At 40.6% G+C, this 19,958-nt stretch overlaps 1 protein-coding gene across 8 annotated transcripts in view; it reads right to left on the minus strand.

Moving 5' to 3' along the window:
• The window catches only part of GBF1 (golgi brefeldin A resistant guanine nucleotide exchange factor 1), a 210,712-nt gene that overhangs the window by 21,662 nt on the left and 169,092 nt on the right, over positions 1-19,958 (minus strand). For 5 of the 8 annotated variants that reach the window (XM_063307608.1, XM_063307609.1, XM_063307606.1 and 2 more), the window contains 4 exons: positions 14,288-14,445; positions 10,493-10,736; positions 7,839-8,041; positions 3,296-3,446 (listed from right to left, as the gene is read on the minus strand). In XM_063307608.1, coding sequence (XP_063163678.1) covers positions 3,296-3,446; positions 7,839-8,041; positions 10,493-10,736; positions 14,288-14,445 — 756 coding nt within the window. The remainder of the gene's footprint in view (positions 1-3,295; positions 3,447-7,838; positions 8,042-10,492; positions 10,737-14,287; positions 14,446-19,958) is intronic. The other 3 variants (XM_063307612.1, XM_063307610.1, XM_063307607.1) reach the window with 1 other exon arrangement.

The following is a 19,958-nucleotide window of genomic DNA, read 5'->3' on the forward strand; positions in this document are numbered from 1 at the left end:
GATACGTACTGGAAATATCCCTTTTGTTCAGAGGTACTTTTTATGTTTTTGGATTAGTGAAGGCAGTCTAGCAGACTTAAATACTAACATAGTTCTTTGTGCCCATGGGGTATAATTAAGGAGTTCTACTGATACCAAATCAACCAGTTGAAATTTAATACAAAGAAGATCATGAAGATGGGATTTAACCTGGGATTTACAGTATATTTCCAGCTTGGTATTTTCCCTTTATAGCTGCAAATTGTTAAACATACTTTGGTTGGTTGTAGAACCAAAGATTGATGTTGTTTACATTCTAACAAAATCTCTGGTTCGCTGCTATTTCTCCGTTCACTCTCCTGACGATAAAGTGGATTTTGAAATAACCGCTGGGTTCTTTGTTTAGATGGCAGAGAAGGAGCCTGGTGATCCTGATATATTTGAGCAATTTTAATATGAAGCTTCTTCATTTCAGCGATAAGGCTGGAGAGATGAGATTCAGTTTCTTTCATATTCACAAAAATACGCTTCACTGTTTGAGCGATTAAGTCAAAGTGAGACTGCTCAAAGGCGAGCATGTCTATCTCTTCCTTTTCCTCTAACTCTTTCCCATTGTTTTTCTCAATTCCCTCCGACTCCAGCATCCTATTAGGAAAAGATGTATACTGCTTCTTTAATTGCCCCTCCCCAGGCCTAGCTTCAGTGTCTGTTTGCTTCTCCAACACAAACCTAAATACATCTCTGTCCTTTGGCTCTGCAAACTCATGACCGTTTGTTGCACTGATAGTAGAATCCCACTGATGATCTTCACTTTTATCATTAGAGGTAAAAAAAGTCTTCTATTTCAGATTGTTTACAAGCTGGTGATAATAATTGGCTCCTCAAAGCTCCTGGAATCATAATCCCTCTCCCGCTTTTGAGCCAGCCAACAGGGTATAATAAAAGATTAAATTATCTCACCTCAAGCTTACAAAGGCTTGTCAGTAAGATAAAATAAGCTAAAATTTAAAACTATTTAAAACTATTTAAAACAATAAATAAGAAAAGAGGCTGGTGGAGAGTAAACATTAAGGACCTCAAGGTCTGCTGCTCCAACTAGATACTTGTAGATATGGAATAAACCAAGAATGGAAGAACTTATTAAAGCTTTAAAATAATTGGCGAGTCTCTTTCCTATCCTCCAAATATTTTTGTGGCTTGAAAAATCCTCTTTTTTTGCTGGATCATTTTAATCATTCAGAAGAGCAGTAAATTCATATGCCGGAACATGAAATAATGTATATAAAATCACGCATGGAACAGGTTGATGGACAGAGAGGTTTTTCCAATGAAGAGAGATTCAAGAATGAAAAAATGGTCTTATTTATAAATGATGTTATTCACTGCCATCAGATCGCCAATTAGATTGTCCCCATAATATAATGTCCCCTTAATATAATTAATGAAAGATCACTGAGAAGAATGACCTTATATTCTGAATTATTTGATTAATACTTAATCAAATTAATACTCTTCCAAACGGCCCTGAAGACATGGTTTTGCCAGTGAGCCTGGGGATCCCAGGTTGATGCGGAGCCCATCAAATGGCTTGTTTGAATGCCGTTTGATAGGCTCCGCATCAACCTGGGATCCCCTGCCAGGGGGGTGTAGTGGGTTTTATATTTGAGGTTTTATTTTTGTAAGCCGCCCAGAGTCACTGTTTATCTGTGTGGACAGATAAATCTCATGAATGAATGAATGAATAAATGCAGTATTTTTTATTGTTCATCCTCTGAGTGATGCCTAATGCCTAATGATCTCACCAAGGATCCAGGTCAATAAATGAACATAAATTTATTCTGGAATGAAAAAATAAGGTTCCCCCTTTTTTTATAGCCACTCATATGTAGTGTTTATGGGGTATAAGTGTAGTTTTACTGTGTAACATTAAGGAGGTAGACTTGTTCTGCAGATAAGTTGAGGCTGAGGTTCATGGTACAGTGGAAGTTGTTGAACTCATGATGGAATTTGATGAGAGATTCTTTTTCATGGCCCCAGATGATGAAAACATAATCAATGAATAATTTGATGAGACCCATGGAAAATTTCTAATTTCTTTGATGTTACAGTTAAACTACATAGTGGACACATAAATGCCATGTTATACAGAAAACATATACTGTAGATCATAATGCATGCCTACATGCTTCCCCCTCCATCCACAACATACTACCAAATATACCACCTATAGCCAGGCACTACACAGTAACCACAGTTGTTCTGCCCCATTTGGCACAGATGCTCAACAGATGGCATTCAGGAGACTGAATGAGATGAACAGACAAATTAAAAACACTAGACTAATTCCCAGGGAGGACCTATTAAAAGCCAGACCACAAAAACAAAACACCAGAATACCACTAGTTTTCACCTACAACGCACAGCTTAAGCCATTAAATGCATCATTAAATAAGCTACAGCACATACTGGATCATGACACTGAACGTTCTCAGGCAATGAGTGGCAGGCCCATACCTACATACAGACAACCAACACAAGCAACAAGAAACAACAGGACAATGATGTTTGCATGGGAGCGGGACCCTGCATCAAATCCAGATACCCACTTTGTCCCCACATTCACCAATAGTGTTATCACAGGCCCCAAAAACTTCATACTCAAAATTAGAAGTGCATTCACATGCTCTTCCTTAATATGATATAAGCCATCATTTGCCAGCAATGCCTTTCTGAATTTTATGAAAAACAAAAGAATTAATGGACACAAATTGACATCAGGACTCAGAAAAAGCACAAAGTAGTATCAGAGCATTTTTAACCTCCCAGGACAGATCTCAAAGTAGCCATTTGGGAAAAAAGAAATTCTATCACCACAACTGAGCAAGAGATTTCTGAAACTTGTATACAATGAAATATTTCAGGCTATTTTAGAAGGTCTCAACAAACACAATGGATTTTAATACATTAGAACTGTTAATTGATAACATGCTAGTAATCTGTGTCACATGTAACCTCCCTCCTCCCTAAGTCCAATTTAAAGTACATTTGTTTAGCTACTCTATGAATTTGATGAAGTGAGCTACAACTCAGAAAAGCTTATGCCTTTTAATAAAACTTATTGATGTAGTTGAAAAAGGTGCTACCAGATCCTTTCTGGTTTTTGGCTACCAAAGACTAACATGGTTCTTTTACAAAGGCTAATTAAAAAGTTTATCTCATTTATTTACTCCAATTGGTAATGATCACTCCTTTTGTCCAACAGACATCAAACTGTACAGATACCATACTGTAATGTTCCAGATGGTGCTAGCTTTACCTTGCAACAATGGGCACCAACAATTGGTCCATAATGCTTGAGAATTTGCTTCTATTTTCTTCTCTGAAGCTTCCAGATGGTGCTGCTCTTCTGCCCAAGAACTGTAGATGGTAGCAGCTCGTGTATGAAGGGTATGCATTAGGTCCAACAACTGTAAAAGAAATAAGATAGGCAACAAACGTATCGATCTCTCTTTTTAAGAACAAATAAAAAACCTTCACTATATTTAGGATTAAGTATTACCAATATCCTATTCATTTCACACACACACACACACACACACACACTGATACAGTATATGAAAATGAAATAAGCTCTCACAAAAAAGGAAGAGTTATGAAGTCTCAATTGATGTAAATGAAACATGATAAAGAAAAGAACCTGGGTGCTACTTACTGCAGAATGAATTCCAATTACAGTTTTTTAAAAAATGAACAGAAATATGTATTTATTTAAAATATTTCCAGACTGCATTTTGGGGGAAAGCCCTTCCCCCATAATTTTTATTAGGAATAGACATTTCTGGGGTATTTAATACAACAATTTAGTACAAATCTTTGTTCGTAGCTGGCTCATCAACTAGAATACCTTTGATATTTTCAGAATTTCTAACAGCACAAGTTATTTTAAATTCTAATATATTCTAAACTAAACATAAAGAAAGGGTGGTATGGAATACATATAGTACTTATGAAGGCACAGTTTGATAAGGGGAGATGACACTCCATTAGTAATAAATTGTGAATAAAGGGCTAAATAAGAAAAATATTAAAGATAACATTTTTGCGGAAAGCCATAATTAGTCACAGAGCCTCCCGTGCCACCATGTGGTATACTATACTGAAAGTTTCTCAGCATCTTGGATGAATTTTTGGATTCTATTTTGAGATAAAGCTATGATATCAATTAAATCCTAGAAAAACTCAGTGAGCTGGATGAACAACACGACTAGTGTAATGGTAGGAATTGCAAAGCAAAGTGCAATTGATAAGCAGTATGCACATGAACTTAAAGTTAAAAATTGGGCAACTACATTTTATCAAAGAAATTGCTAAATTTAATGCTAAAGAAAGTCCCAAAGAATCATTTCTGAACCTGAGAAGGATCACCGTGTGTACATCATTGATAGAAAGTGATAATGACCAAATTTAAAAAGCTTCATTGTATTATCTGCAATGGGTAAGAGATTAACGATTCTTTAACTTTGATGATAGAACATGTGTTACCCTTTTGTAAGTTCACAGATTTGATTGGAAAGAAAAGATTCTTCTTTCCTTCTTTTGAAAGAATTCCCTTTAACGGAAAGAGATGGAGCAAGAATGGCAACTTGTTTTGTGACAACTGCGGAAATCTCACATTATGTAAAAAGGACTATATTTCATAAAACTTAAAAAAACTTTTATAGACAAAGCCTATACAAGTATTACAAATATATGAGAGTATTACTCAGCTTAATCTGCTTAAGTATAGAAGCTTAAATTTAAGATTTTGGCTCTTAGTTTTGTTTGAGTAACCTTCATAGTTGAGTGCCATTATTTTAATTGTTCTGTTTTTATTGCATTTTGAACAATTGTATGTTGCCCAGAGCCTGTATGGATTGGGGAAGATTATAAATCTTGTTAAACAAACAAACAAACTAGACACATGAAAGTTATGATACACAAACATAGTTTTGAAGGCAGTCTGTTATGAGCTACAAATGATTCCAATTAGAATGCTAATTTCCTCCAATCATAGGTCAACTGTTAGGAAAAGCGTGCTAGTGTTCAGTGTAACTGCTCTGGACCAATTAATTAGTATTAGACACTGAAACCTCAAAAAAACAACAGATATCAAACTATCTTGTTTCTTTATCATATTTCTTGTTAAACAACTTCAAGAATCCATTAAAAAAGTAGTTAGTTATTCCAAATTACCACTTGTCTAAATCCACCCAAACTTTGGGATTAGGTTTGGTTTACAGCTTTCAAGGATGGAAGACTGAATTCCCTTACCTAATTGATATGCTAATCCAAACTGCTCTTCAAGCTAATATTCTTAATTATAGGAGAGGTCCCATTGGTAATCTGTGATTCAGATCTGATTCACTTTTCTTATTATGAGCTATTTATTTTTTAAAAAGTCACACAATATAAAACAATGTGAATAAATATCTAGTTAGCTTGCTTGCTTGCTTGCTTGCTTGCTTATTTATTTATTATCTATCCTGCCTTTATTATTTTTTATAAATAACTCAAGGTGGTGAACATACCTAATACTCCTTCCTCCTATTTTCCCCACAACAGCAACCCTGTGAGGTCAGTTGGGCTGAGAGAGAGGGACTGGCCCAAGGTCACCCAGCCGGCTTCCTTGCCTCAGGCGGGACTAGAACTCTCCTACTACACCTGATTGGCTCTTGGGCTGAGAGAGAGAGACTGGCCCAAGATCACCCAGCCAGCTTTCTTGCCTAAGGCGGCACTAGAACTCAGAGCCCCCTGGTTTCTAGCATGTTGCCTTAACCACTAGACCAAACTGGTTCTCCACTTATTTTATTTTATAATTATTATATATAATATTATAATATTTTAATATTATATTATTATATCATACAATATATATATTATACAATATTATATTACATTGTGTAATATTACATAATATTAATAATATTATGTAATAAATATATAATTATTATATTACATTTTATAATTATTATATAACTATTATATAAATAAAATTGCTCAGATCTGTTCAAAGTTGGACTCTATGTGTGAAGCAGGGTCTGAGGAGATGCTGAGGGAATGTTTTAGCCTTCTTATCTGGGAACAGTTTGATCCTGTTGGACCCGAGGAATTCGACAGGATCTTCCAGATTGTGAATACCACCACCTGCCATTTAGATCCATGCCCCTCCTGGCTGGTGGAGGTGGAGGTGACATGTAAGCAATGGTAAATACATCCTTGAGTGAGGGGGTGTTCCTGGCTGCCTTTAAGGAGGCGCTGGTGCACCCTCTCCTCAAGAAGCCATCACTGGACCCAACTGTGCTAGACAATTTTCATCCAGTCTCCCACCTCCCCTTTTTGGGGAAGGTGGTTGAGAAGGTGGTGGCGTTGCAACTCCAGGGGGTTCTGGAGGAAACGGATTATCTGGACACCTTTCAGTCAGGTTTCAGGCCAGGATATGGGACAGAAGCTGCATTGGTTGCACTTACGGATGATTTCTGGCAAGAGCAGGATGGTGGCAGTGCCTCCATCCTGGCTCTTCTTGACCTCTCAGCGGCTTTTAATGCCATCGACCATGGTATCCTTTTGGGACAGCTCAGGGTGGGTGGCATGGTTCTATGCTGGCTCACCTCCTTCCTCCAGGGCCGATCCCAATCAGTGGTGATATGGAGTGAGATCCGACCCTCAACCCCTCTATTGTGGGCTGCCGCAGGGTTTGGTTTTCTCTCCTCTCCTATTTACATGAAACCATTGGGTTAGATCATCCATCACCATGGGATGAGGTGATGATACCCAATTATACATCTCTATCCCAGGTGAGGTAAGTGATGCAGTGACTGCTCTTTCTCGGTGCCTGGGGGTTGTGGGGGTCTGGATGGGGAACAACAGGCTTCAGCTGAACGGAGTGGCTGTGGATTGATGGCTCCTTGGCTTCCGGAAAATTGTCATCTTTAGTTCTGGATGGGGTTAGACTCGGTGCGTAATCTGGGGGTCCACTTGGACTCACGACTCCTGCTTGAAGAGCAGGTGGCATTCGTGGCCAGAAGGGCCTTTGCACAACTTCCGGTTATGCGCCAGTTACGCCCTTTCCTGGAAAGAGAGGCCCTCCAAACAGTCACTCACGCCCTGGTCATCTCCCATATAGACTATTGCAATGTGCTCTACATGGGGCTACCCTTGAAGAGTATCCGGAAGCTTCAGCTGCTCCTGTGCGGGCCATTTTTGGTGCCAGTTTGCTTCCGGGTCCAATTCAAGGTGTTGGTTAAAGCCCTACATGGCATGGGGCCAGGTTACCTGAGGGACCGTCTTATCCCCATCCCATCAACCCGCCCCACCCGATCATCCAGAGGGGGCATGTTATGGACCCCGTCTGTAAGAGAATTTCATCTGGCGGGGTCCAGGAAACAGGCATTCACTGCAGTGGCCCTCGCCCTTTGGAACATCTTGCCCCTGGAGGTGAGGCAGGCCCCTTCACTCCTGACCTTCCCGAAGGCCCTGAAGACTTGGCTCTGCCATCTCACTTGGGGCAGGAAAGTGGGTAACCATTCTTGGGGGTGGCTCACACCCTAGAGCCCCTCCCACCAGCTTGGAATTTTATAGCCTCTTGGATTTTATACATGCAAATTATTGCATTTTATATTTGTAATGTGCTTTATTTTTATGGGATTTTAACGTTTATCATTGTAGCTTGATTTTATTGTAAGCTGCCCAGAGTCCCCCTTTTGGGGGAGATGGGCGGTAATAAAATTTGATAGATAGATAGATAGATAGATAGGTAACTATTTTATAGTTATTACACTAGAAAAACCACAGGGAGAGGAAGAAATCATGGCTATACTTACGTCGTGACTAACCTGTAAAGATACAGTGTGATAACTGGCTGGGACACTCTCATCCTCATCCTCATCTTCACTGGTGGAACGGTGCTGATGCTGGCTGTAGGTTTTAAAGTGCCTCAGAGAGTTTTCCTTTGCTTTCTTCTTAAACCGTGTTGATTTGGGGTCATATTTATGATTCTTTCCTCGTTTCTCCTGGGACTTACATCCTATTAACACAATATATAGTGGTACTTAAATGTTTGTGAACCCTTTTGAATTTGCAGTATTTCTGCATAAATATGTAATCTGTTCTTTATCTAAAACTAAAGAGAACCCAATTAAACAAATTAGTCACAAATATTATACTTGTTCATTTATTTATTGAGGAAAATGATCTAAAGCTACATATTTGTATATGGCAAAAGTATGTGAACCTCTAGGATTATCAGTTCATCTGAAGCAGAAATTAGAGTCAGGTGTTTCAATCAATGGGATGATAATCAGGCGTGCATGTGGGAGGTCTTGCCTTATTTAAAGAACAAAATTCTGGGTATTCACTATCTAAGTGTGATCTTCATAATACAGGTATGTGGAAGTATGTCATGGCTCAAGTAAAAGAGATTTCTGAGGACCTCTGAAAAGCAGTTGTTGATATTCACCAGTCTGGAAAAGGTTACAGAACTATTTCCAAAGTTTTTGGACTCCACCCATCCACTTTCAGGCAGACTGTGTACAAATGGAAGCAATTTAACACCACAGTTACCCTCCCCAAGAGTGGTGGAATAACCGAAATCACACCAAGAACAAGGCCTGTAATATTCCAGGAGGTCACAAAGAACTCCAGGATAACATCTAAGGAACTAAAGGCCTCTCTTGTATTGGCGAATGTTCATGAGACCACTATCAGGAGAACACTGAATAACAATGGTGTGCATGGCAGGATTGCAAGGAGAGAGCCACTACTCTCCAAAAAGAACATTGCTGCCCATCTACAGTTTGCAAAAGACCACATGGATAAGTCAGAAGGATGAAGAATGTTCTATGGATGGATGAGACCAAAACAGAACTTTTTGGTTTGAATGAAAAGCGTTAAGTGTGGCTAAAAGCAAACACTTCATTTCAGCGTAAGAACCTTATCCCATCCATGAAACATGGTGGTGGCAGTATTATAGTTTGGGCCTGCTTTGCTGCCTCTGGACCAGGACAGCTTGCCATAATTGATGGAACTGAATTCTGAATTGTACCAGCAAATTCTACGGGCAAATGTCAGGGTATCTGTCCATGAACTGAAGCTCAGGAGAAAGTGGGTCATACAGCAAAACAATGACCCAAAGCACACAAGTTGTAGGACCAAATGGTTAAAGCAGAAGAAAGTTTATGTTTTGGAATGGCCAAGTTAAAGTCCTGACCTTTATGTTATGAAGCAGAAAATTCAAGTGAGGAAGCCTACCAACATCCCTGAGTTGAAGCTATTCTGTAAGGAGGAATAGGCTAAAATTTCCCCAAGCCAATGTGCAGCACAGATCAACAGTTATTGGAAACTTTTAGTTGCAGTTATTGCTGCCCAAGGGGGGGCACAGCAGTTATTGAAAGCAAAGTTTCACATACTTTTGCCATACACAAATATGTAGCTTTGGATAATTTAATTAGTCCAATATCCTGACTAAAAGCCAGTATGAATTGTGTCTCACCCATCCCCAGAAATCTAGGTACAAACCTTTTCTATCACCTCAGTCACTCTTGGGTTGAGGAAAAGTAGCTCTCTTGGTTTTTTTTTCTTTTAAATATAGTTCTTATAATTGCTTCTTTAAGTAATAAAGAATGATTAATGAAAAGAGGCAAAATTGATCCAAAATGTTGGATCATTTTCTTTATCTAGTTTTAGGACTTGTGTGGAGAACAGATCACATTTTAGGTCATATTTATGCAGAAATATTGAAAATTCAAAGGGGTTCACAAACTTTTAAGCACCACTGTAAATACATAAATCTTGCATGCCTACTCTAAAGCTCTCAGCTTAAACAGTAAGCAACTGAAAAAGTGATAGAAAAATGGGGGAAAGCCCAAACATTCCTTATGGAATCTGTCAAATGATTAATGCCTCTTTTCATTAATCATTATTTACTACTCAACCCAAGAGTGACTGAGGTGATAGAAAAGGTTCATACCTAGATTTTTTTTGAGGGGGGGGGACACAATTCATACTGGCTTTTAGTCAGGATATTGGACTTTACTGGTTGCCTAAATGGATAATTGTGATTGATGTAATGAAAAAAGTACAGCTCTACTAGTTTTGTTGGGGTTCTCAGCAGCTTTCAACACTAAGAAAAGGCTCACTGGAGATAACTTACTCTTGTATCACTTCCACATGCAGGTTCTCAACTTCTGCTAGCTAGCTCCAATACACACAAACTACTTTACATCACATTTTATTCTTCAAGTCTTTATATTTGCAATTAGAATTATTTAAGGCACTTGCGTTTACTATTCTTTGAAGGGAAACATACATGTGAAGGAGGGTAAGGATTCTTTTTTCTGGGAGTAATCCATATGGCTAGCTTAACTGACATGATTTTCAAAGTCACCCAAATTATATAGATATTCCCTTACTATCCCTGTTTTAAAAAAATGAATTGATGATGATGATGATATGTAGTACTAACAGAAATCTGGCTTACCTCCATTCAGGCTGGCTTCCACAAAGATGCGGATTGTTTTGACGCACAGCTCAAAGTTCTCAGGAGTGACATGTGCTGCATCTCGCACAATAAAAGATAAGGACTCAACACACTTCATGAGAGATTTGGTATTGTGTGGGCCCAGGTCCATTCCCACAGTCAGACTATATTGATTCACCAGGGGAGAACTGCTTAGCCTGGAGAGTCCAGCCATGGCTGAATTATCAATGTCATCTTTCCCAACCTGTGAAACAGAGAGTATTCAAAGTTTACAGGAAACAACTTATTCTAACTAAAGCCAATATGATGGTTTTCTCTTTTTTACAAATATAATTTTTATTAAGTATTTTAAGGACAATAGTAAAAACTAATACAAACTAAACTTAGAGAAAAAGGAGAGAACGGAAAAAAGAATAAAAAGTGCAGGAAAAAGGAAAAAGAAAGAAGAAAAAGAAAAGAAAGAATATAAAAAAGAAAAGAAATACATAAAGAAGTGACTTCCAACCTTCATCACAAATTTAATAACTGTTCACCCGCTATAAGGTTACAAACAGATATCTCTTCACCCCATGCTATAAGCAAATCCACAAAACATCAACTTCTCAATCTTGGTGTCAGCAAAAAGTCCATAAGGTGTTGCCAGAACTTTGCAAAAACAAAGTCTTATTTTAACCTTTATCAAATAAACCAACTTTATATTCCTTCCTTTTACTTCTAACAGTCTTTAATTTAATTAATTTAATCTTTAATTCAATCAAAGATTGTTGTAGGATTTATCTTCAATTCTTCTTTATCCCATCGCACAATCCCATTTAACAAGCCTTTTTTGTAGATCCAATAAGAAAACATTTTCCAGGACATTTTCTTGGTTTATCATTTGTATTTCATTTTTAATTTTTAAAACTTCAGCCAGTTTCTTTTGTATATCCAGCAAAGTGTCCTTTTCCAAATCATTCTCTTGGCCTGTCATTTGTAGTTCCACTTTTAGTACTTTCTCTGTCTTGTCAGATAAAATTTGTTCCACATCTGTCATTCCTTCATTAACATCTTTTATACATAGTTTATCCATAGAAGCAGACATCATTACTGACAGTGTTGATATTGTAGTTATTAATTTCTAGCTTCCTTTGGGAATTATTTAAATGAGACTGAGTGCGGCCAGGGACTAAGGATCTAGCTGAGAATAATTTTTTCCAGACTTGAAATACAAGTACTGATGTAGGAATCAAATCTACTGTAGATTTTTTTTATTTATTTGTCAAATTTTGCCACCACCCATCTCCCCCCAAAGGGGGACTCTGGGCAATTTACAATAAAAATAAAACATTAAAATAATACATAAATAAATATCAAATACAAATATAAATATAAATATAAATATAGAGAAAAAAATACAATAAAATCCAGATGGTGATGAGTTTTAATGCCGCTCATATATATCTAAGGCCACCTTAGGGCGCCAGCCATCCCCAGGAGTGACTACTTCCCCTCCCACCCCAAGTAGGCTGGCAAAACTAGGTCTTCAGTAGTTTTTGGAAGGCCACAAGAGATGGGGCCTGCTGTACCTCTGGGGGGAGGATATTCCAGAGGGCGGGAGCTGCTGCAGAGAAGGCCCACTTCCTGGACCCTGCCAGATGAAATTCTCTTACAGATGGGGCCCACAACATGCTTTCTCTGCATGATTGGGTGGGACAGGTTGATGTAATGGGTGATAACCAACACCTTCAATTGGACCTGGAAGCAAACTGGTACCCGGTGCAGCTCATGAAGCAACAGTGTTACATGGGGCACCAAGAATTGCCTGCACGGTTGCATTTTGGACCAGCTGTAGCTTCCGGATACTCTTAAAGGGTAGCCCCAAGTAGAGCGCATTGTAGTAGTCTATATGAGAGATGACCAGGGCATGAGTGACCGTGCAAAAGGCCTCACGGTCCAGGAAAGGGTGTTAACTGGTGCACAACATGAAGTTGTGCAAAGGCCCTCCTGGCCACGACTACCACCTGCTCTTTGAGCAGGAGTCGTGAGTCCAGGAGGACCCCCAGATTACGCACCGGGTCTGTCTGGGGCAGTGCAACCCCATCCAGAACTAAAGATGACAATTTCCTGGAAGCTGAGGAGTCGTCAATCCACAGCCACTCCATCTTACCAGGGTTCAGCTGAAGCCTGTTCCCCATCCAGACCCCCACAACCCCCAGGCACCGAGAGAGGGAGGTCACTGCATCACTTACTTCACCCAGGATGGAGATGTATAATTGGGTATCATTAGCATATTGATGATACCTCATCCTGTGGTGATAGATGATCTCGCCCAGCGGTTTCATGTAGGTGTTGAAGAGGAGCAGAGAGAGTATCGAACCCTGTGGCACCCCACAAAGGAGGGGCTGAGGGTTGGACCTCTCGCTCCCTACCACCACCAATTGGGACTGGCCCTGGAGGAAGGAGGTGAACCAGTGCAAAACCACGCCACCTATCCCCAACTCCCTGAGTTGCCCCAAAAGGATACCATGGTCGATGGTATTGAAAGCTGCTGAGAGGTCAAGAAGAGCCAGGATGGAGGTACTGCCACCATCCCGCTCTCGCCAGAAATCATCCATGAGTGCGACCAATGCCGTTTCCATCCCATAGCCGGGCCTGAAACCTGACTGAAAGGGATCCAGATAATCTGTTTCATCCAAAGTGGTGCAACGCCACCACTTTCTCAACCACCTTCCCCAAAAAGGGGAGGTAGGAGACTGGACGAAAATTGTCCAGCACAGTAGGGTCCCGCGATGGTTTCTTGAGGAGGGGGTACACCAGTGCCTCCTTAAAAGCTGCAGGAAACACCCCCTCCCCCAAGGATGTATTTACCATCGCTTGGACCCAACCACACATCACTTCCCGAGCTGCTTTCACTAGCCAGGAGGGGCAAGGGTCTTGTTTAGTTTAAGAGTAAGAAAATTGTCCTCCTCCTTTCACCCAATTCTCTTTACCTCACACATTCAGCTAGTGCTTCACTGGCAGCTCTAAGACTTGGAAACACAGCCTGAAAGAGCCCTGCTGAGTTGGTTATCACAGCCTGGAAGAGTCAGCTGGATTCCATCCGTATTTACTGACCAGGACCCTGAGATCAATATTATAAAACTGCTGCCAAAGCATTCCCAGTAAGATGGGTGGGAAATAAATTTGATAAATAAATAAATTCTTCCCAATATTAAATTCTTTAAAAAAAATTTCCCTGGTTTAAAACATTTTTTTAATACGTCAACTTTTAAAGATTTAAAAGTCAGTCTCTGTGTGTATGTGTTCATGTATGTATATGTCTGTGTGTATGTATATATGTATTATATATGTGTGTCGATAGATAGATACAATAGATACAGCAGGGTTCTCATACACACATTCAAACATTAATAAATAAATTCTAGAGTCAAGGTAAGCAATAATTAGTTGTGTTGGATAATATGATTCAATATAAGGCAGCTTCTTATGTTCACAACTTAAAGAGAGAAAAGAAATCAATGGACTAATGGACTCGTTGGTCTTGGAAACAAAGCAAACTATTTTCTGATTTGGGAAAATTATATGGGCTAGTTTTGAAGCCTACTCTTGCTGGTTACCACACATAACCCTCAAGGTTACCTTAAGCCATTGTTGAGGGCTTACAACAGAGTTTGACTGCATATGCAGAATCACTTTTAGCATTGTGAATTAGGGACATGATCCTTTTACTTCTTCAAACAATAGATGGAGAAAACTCCTAATTATTCATTCAACCTAGATACATATAAAGAAATAAAAGCACTAAAAATTACTTACCACAAGCCAGCCACTGTTCACCACATCCACATCAGTGACAGAACGATGCATTTTACCTTGCTTGTTGTGATCTGCATATACCTCTGAATCAGAAGTGTAGCCACGATCTAGGCTGGTTTCATTTGGATGATAGGAGATCTCACTGTCTGACTGAGCTCCTTAAACAAACAATTAAACAAAATGGAATGAGGCAAATGTGTAAGAGCTTATTTTTTTCATACCAGCAAAGAGACTGGTATTTTGAACTTAGCCTAAAACAGACCTGAAAGGAAGGGATTTATTTATCAAATTTCGCCACCACCCATCTCCCCCAAAGGCCCTGGGGGGTTATCTAGATATTCCACCAATACATTACAAGAAGCCAAGTATCTCCAGGACAGCCATTTCCTTCTGGAGGCCTTTTGCCCTTGTTCCACCATGGTCATTGATGTGGGCCTTTGTTGTAATGTCTCACCCTTTCACTTAATGTTCCAAGGCTACCAGTTCAAACACACTGTTCTCAGCTCTAGTGACTTGATATGCAGTACCAACTCAGGCTGAGACAATATGCTCTGAGCAGTGAGCTTTTAGGTTCAACCTATCAGGCTGGTGTCCTATTTCTCTTATCATAGTAGATGGGACCTCTGCAAGGATCTAGCAACCCTGCTTAGAACCACTAGGCAGCTCAGCAGGCAGAGCTGACAACACAGCAGATTTTTCAGGCTCAGGCAGGTTTTCCTGAAGCTCAGGAGTATTTTCCGGAAAAAGGAAATCACCAGCAATCATCCCATCTGCCCTCTGGACAGCTGCTTGTAGCAAGATCGCAAACAGCGTTTCACGTTCAACTGGTAAAAGCTTAGCTGGGAGGTGGGGACATCACCAATTTCCGAGCTGCGCTGTAGCCTTAAAGGGACACTAAGACTGGCCACCCCATTTCTTTATCACCCAATTTATATTTCTTTTAAGTACACATACCCTAAGAGAGGCTTTCTACAACAAGGAGAAGTGGGTTCTCTTGGTGCTTATTGTTAGTTTTGAGATTACTTTTTAAAAATTATTTCTAAGTTTTGGACTTTGTTTTCCCTCTAAATATTGAGGATTGGGGATATGCCAACAGCTCTATCAAGGCTAGCCAACTGTTTGGTTTGATAGCTTTCACTGTGGAGCTCAACATCAACATTCTGAAGGTTTGAAGCCTGTTTAACTTGTTCAGGGGGTTGAGGTTCAAGGTAGCTCTCCAGGTTCCATTATTTATTGGAACCATGAACAAGTTAGAAAATAGAACAGAGTTCCATTCCTAAGTTGGCATCTGTTATAATGTGCCACTGTCTGGTAGGTAGTCCACTGCATTCTTCTATCTTTGCTCAGGCCTGCAACTAGAGTCTGTGTCACCTGGGACAAACATGGATTCCACACCCATTTTGGCACCCCCCCCCCAGTGCAGTGCCCAGGGCACATGCCCCACTTGCGCCCCCCCCAGTTGCAGCCCTGTCTTTGCTGTTTCTCCTTGCACTTGGAGATGGAAGATGGACATTTTTCCCCCTTGGAATACTTTGAACTGTTGTTTTCTTTCTTTGGGATTGAGGGGACTTTTTATCCTTGTTCTCCAGAAACACAGAATCAACGACATCCCCAAATAGTTTTCTGGACCATAGAGTTTTGCCATGAAGTTGGCTCTTAATTAGTGGTCTATCTCCCACCATTGTGCTGTTTTGGCTGTGTCCTATAGGCTGTCCAATATCAATTCTGCTGTTCTGAAGATCTTGACAATGCACTCTTAAATATTTTGATTCTACTGGGACTTCTTGGAATGGATCCCAACCCAAATAATATTCCTTATAGTGGCTATGGAGGTTACATCTACCCTGATGGCCAATGACACTGCCTTGTGAACTTGTTTTAGAAAGTTGCCTGTACTACATTCTCTTGGGTCTATGAGAATATTTCTTCCCTCTATTGGATCAAAGGATTTGAAGATCAGGGCTGTTACTGACTTGTCATGCTATCTACTTCATGTTTTCCTGAGAAAGAAGATATATGAGGATAGTTCTGTTATTGGTCAGTTCTGTCCAGTCGTTTTCAGCCTCTATGTGGCAAGAAAGGGTGCTGACATCCCTTGTGTTACTTTAGAGTTGCTAGTAGTAGATCCATACTGAACCACTATGCCTGTGTAAGACCCTTGTTATCCTTATCAGGCAGTTGTCCATCTGAGCCTCTTGAGGATAATCCCTCCACCCTTTTGTTTGTTTCTTTGTCTGTCTGCCTATGCCCTGGGGATCTTCCTCCCCATTTAAGATATTTCGTGATGATGATGATGATGAGGTGAGCATGATATATGACTCTGTTTTCTTTTTCTGTGGCTCCAAGGCTGGAATTCTCTCTCTTTGCATTTCTTCTCATCTAGCATTTGTTCTCCTGCTACGCATTTTCTGCATGAACATGACAAGGCACCTGAGTGCTCTGATGTGGAGTGAGAGCAAGGTCTGAGGAAACCATGATTTGCTTTGGACTAATCCATAAATGAATGAGAACAATTCCATTCAATTCCATGCTGCTTTGCCTAAGGGTGGGTAGGGGATGAAAACTGATCTTCCTTGAGGGGTTAAGTTGGGACAACTAGGGGAACTGCCCTTCTCCCAAGTCCTGAGCCAACCTAGTCAGTATAGTTAAATTAGCCAGTGCCTGCTTTATCTTGGGACATGTCCTACCTTCAAAGAAAGTTTCAGATTGGTTCTCCTTATCTCTCTATTTCAATATTAAGTAGATACTTGACACCCCTAGAAAAACCTTAAGGATTCTGATTTTCTCCCTTTGATTGGAGCTATGTCAAGCTCCCTTTCAAAGAGAAGGAAGAGGCGGTTACTCTTTTTTTAATATAATTTTTATTCAATCTTTTTAAAAAAGAAGATAAAAACTAATACAAACTAATATAAAGTAAAGAAGAAAAGAGAAAAAGAAAGAAGTCAGAGAAAGCAAAAAGTGCAAGAAAAGAAAAAAAGTTAAAGAAAAAGAAAAAAAGAAAAAAGATACAAAACAGTGGCTTCTGATATTATTCACAGCAGTTATAAGTACAATTATCTCTCTTTAAAGTTACAACATAATACTTTTTTCCTGTCTAATCATCAAAACCATAAATCACGTCATTTTTTTTCATTTTTACACAAAAAGTCCATAAGAGGTTTCCAGTCCCCAATAAATGTAGATAGTGTCTTTTCTCTAATCAAAGAAGTTAGTTTATCCATCTCAGCAACATCTGTCAATTTCACCAACCATTCCTCCATAGTGGGTAGTGTCAAATCTTTCCATCTCTGTGCATAAGAGGTGGGTACTCTTTCAAGAAAGAAGTGGTAGTTGAATCCTGCAATGCTGGACACAAAACCTATAATGTAGCTGCTAAGACCACAGAGTGGCAAAGTCATCAAACTGAGTGCCAGAGATCAAAGAACATCACTTCTGCTTGAGTGAAGACCAGCAATTTCAGAATAAACGCCTTGGCCTGGGCTTATTCAACCACTGAAATATCTATGATAACCTGCCCATGAGAACCAAGTGTGGTGTTGGCCTAACTGGGGAGACCCAGGTTCAAATCCATACTTAGCAATGGAACCTCACTAGGTGACTCTGGGACAATCTCTCTCTCTCAGTCCAATCTACATTGAATTATTGTTATTGTGGAGAAAAATGGGAGGAATAGTGCTCTATTTTGAATTCCCCTTTGAATTCTTAAATGAAAGGTAGGGCATAAATCAAATAAACAAACAAACACTAGGCAATCTGAAATAACAGCTGTGATGTAAGCGCTGCATATATGTATCTATGCATAAAAAAATTCCCTTCTCACCCCTATGGGTGGTATGTGTCTTCCTCAACCTGGGGTCCTCTACCAGAGGCCTGGGAGTTTGAGGGTTCTGTGTAGTATCTTAGCTGTTCCTAGCACTGCAGTCTTCTGGACAGAGAGTTCTGATGTTGTTCCTGGGACCTGCTGGAGCTACTGTTCCAGCTTAGGAGTCACAGCCCTGAGTGCTCCTACCACCACTGGGACCATTTTGGCTTTCACTTTCTACATCCTCTATAGTTCCTCTTTCAGGCCCTGGTGCTTCTCTAGCTTCTCATACTCCTTTTTCCTGATGTTGTTGTCACTTGGCTACATCTATCACTACTGCTGTCTTCTGGTCCTTGTCTACTACTACAATGTCTGGTTGACTGGCCAGTACCTGCCCGTCTGTCTGGATCTGGAAGTCCCACAGGATCTTAGCCCTGTTATTCTCCATGATCTTCTGTGGTTGTACTGTTCAGTGTATGCTGTTCCTGCCTGCATCTTACACCCTGTCACTAATGTGTTGGACTGTCCCTGAGGCCTCTCTGCACAGTCTGCACCTTGGGTCCTGTCTAGTGTGGTAGACCCCTGCTTCTATGGATCTGGTGCTTAGTGCTTGCTATGATCAGTACCTCAGTGCTGTCTTTTAGTCCAGCTCTTTCCAGCCACTAGGATTTCCCAGTGTCAACCACCTCAGCTATCTGTCGATAGTACATCCCATGCAGGGTCTTGTCTTGCCATGGCACTTCCTCTGCTTGATCTTCTTCCATGTCTGCTGCTGCCTCAGGCATTCTTTCAGCAGCATATTTTTGGGTGCCATCTTACTGAAGTATTCCTGGATGCTCTGGATTCCATCAGGACAGGGGCTTTGACACTCACCAAATCCTGCCCACCCTCTCTCCAGCTGGTGTACAGTCTCTGGGTATTGGACTTGAGGCAGAAACCTCCATACATTGTGAGGAGCTTCCAGGTCTTCACATCAGCAGCCTCCATTTCCACCTTTCGCCAGCTCACTACGCCGGCACAGTATCTGATGACTTGGCAGGGTGTACGTGTTGATGGCATGGATCTTGTTCTTCCCATGGAGCTGACTCTTCAGGACCTGTTTTATCCTTTGATGGAACTTGGATGTTGCTGTCTTCCTTGTCTCCTCATCGTGATTCCCATGTGTCTGTGGGATACCAAGGTACTTGTAGCTGGTCTGTATGTCTGCTATGTGGCTTGCTGGTAGTTCCACCCCATTGGTCTTAACTACCTTCCCTCTCTTTACTACCATCTGGCCACACTTCTCCAGTCCGAATGACATCCCAATGTCCTCACTGTAGATCAGTGTCAGGTGGATCAGTGAGTCAATGTCTCATTCACTCTTAGCATACAGCTTGATGTCATCCATGTAGAGGAGGTGGTAGTTCCACTCTTGAACTTGTATCCATATCCAGTTCTTGTGATTATCTGGCTGAGGGGTTCAAGCCTAGGCAGAACAGCAGTGGGGACAGTGCATCACCTTGGTATATGCCGCACTTGATGGCCACTTGTGCAAGCTGCCTTGAGTTGACTTCTAGTGTTGTCTTCCACAGTCCCACTGAGTTCTTGAGGTAGGTCCTGAGTGTCCTGTTGACTATGTCTAGTGCCAGGCATTCACAGATCCATGTGTGTGGCATTGAGTCATAGGCTTTCCTGTAGTCAATCCAGGCTGTGCTCAGATTGGTCTGTCTAGACCTTGAGTCTCAGGCAACTGCTCTATCTATGAGCATCTGGTGTTTTGAGCCTCTGGTGTTGTTCCCAATGCCCTTCTGAGCTGTGCTCATGTACTGGCCCATATGGTCCTGCAGCTTGATGGCTATGATGCCTGATAGGACTTTCCATGTTGTGGGG

This window comes from Candoia aspera, chromosome 6 (assembly GCF_035149785.1).
Source record: "Candoia aspera isolate rCanAsp1 chromosome 6, rCanAsp1.hap2, whole genome shotgun sequence".
In the NCBI taxonomy this organism is placed as follows: domain Eukaryota; kingdom Metazoa; phylum Chordata; class Lepidosauria; order Squamata; family Boidae; genus Candoia; species Candoia aspera.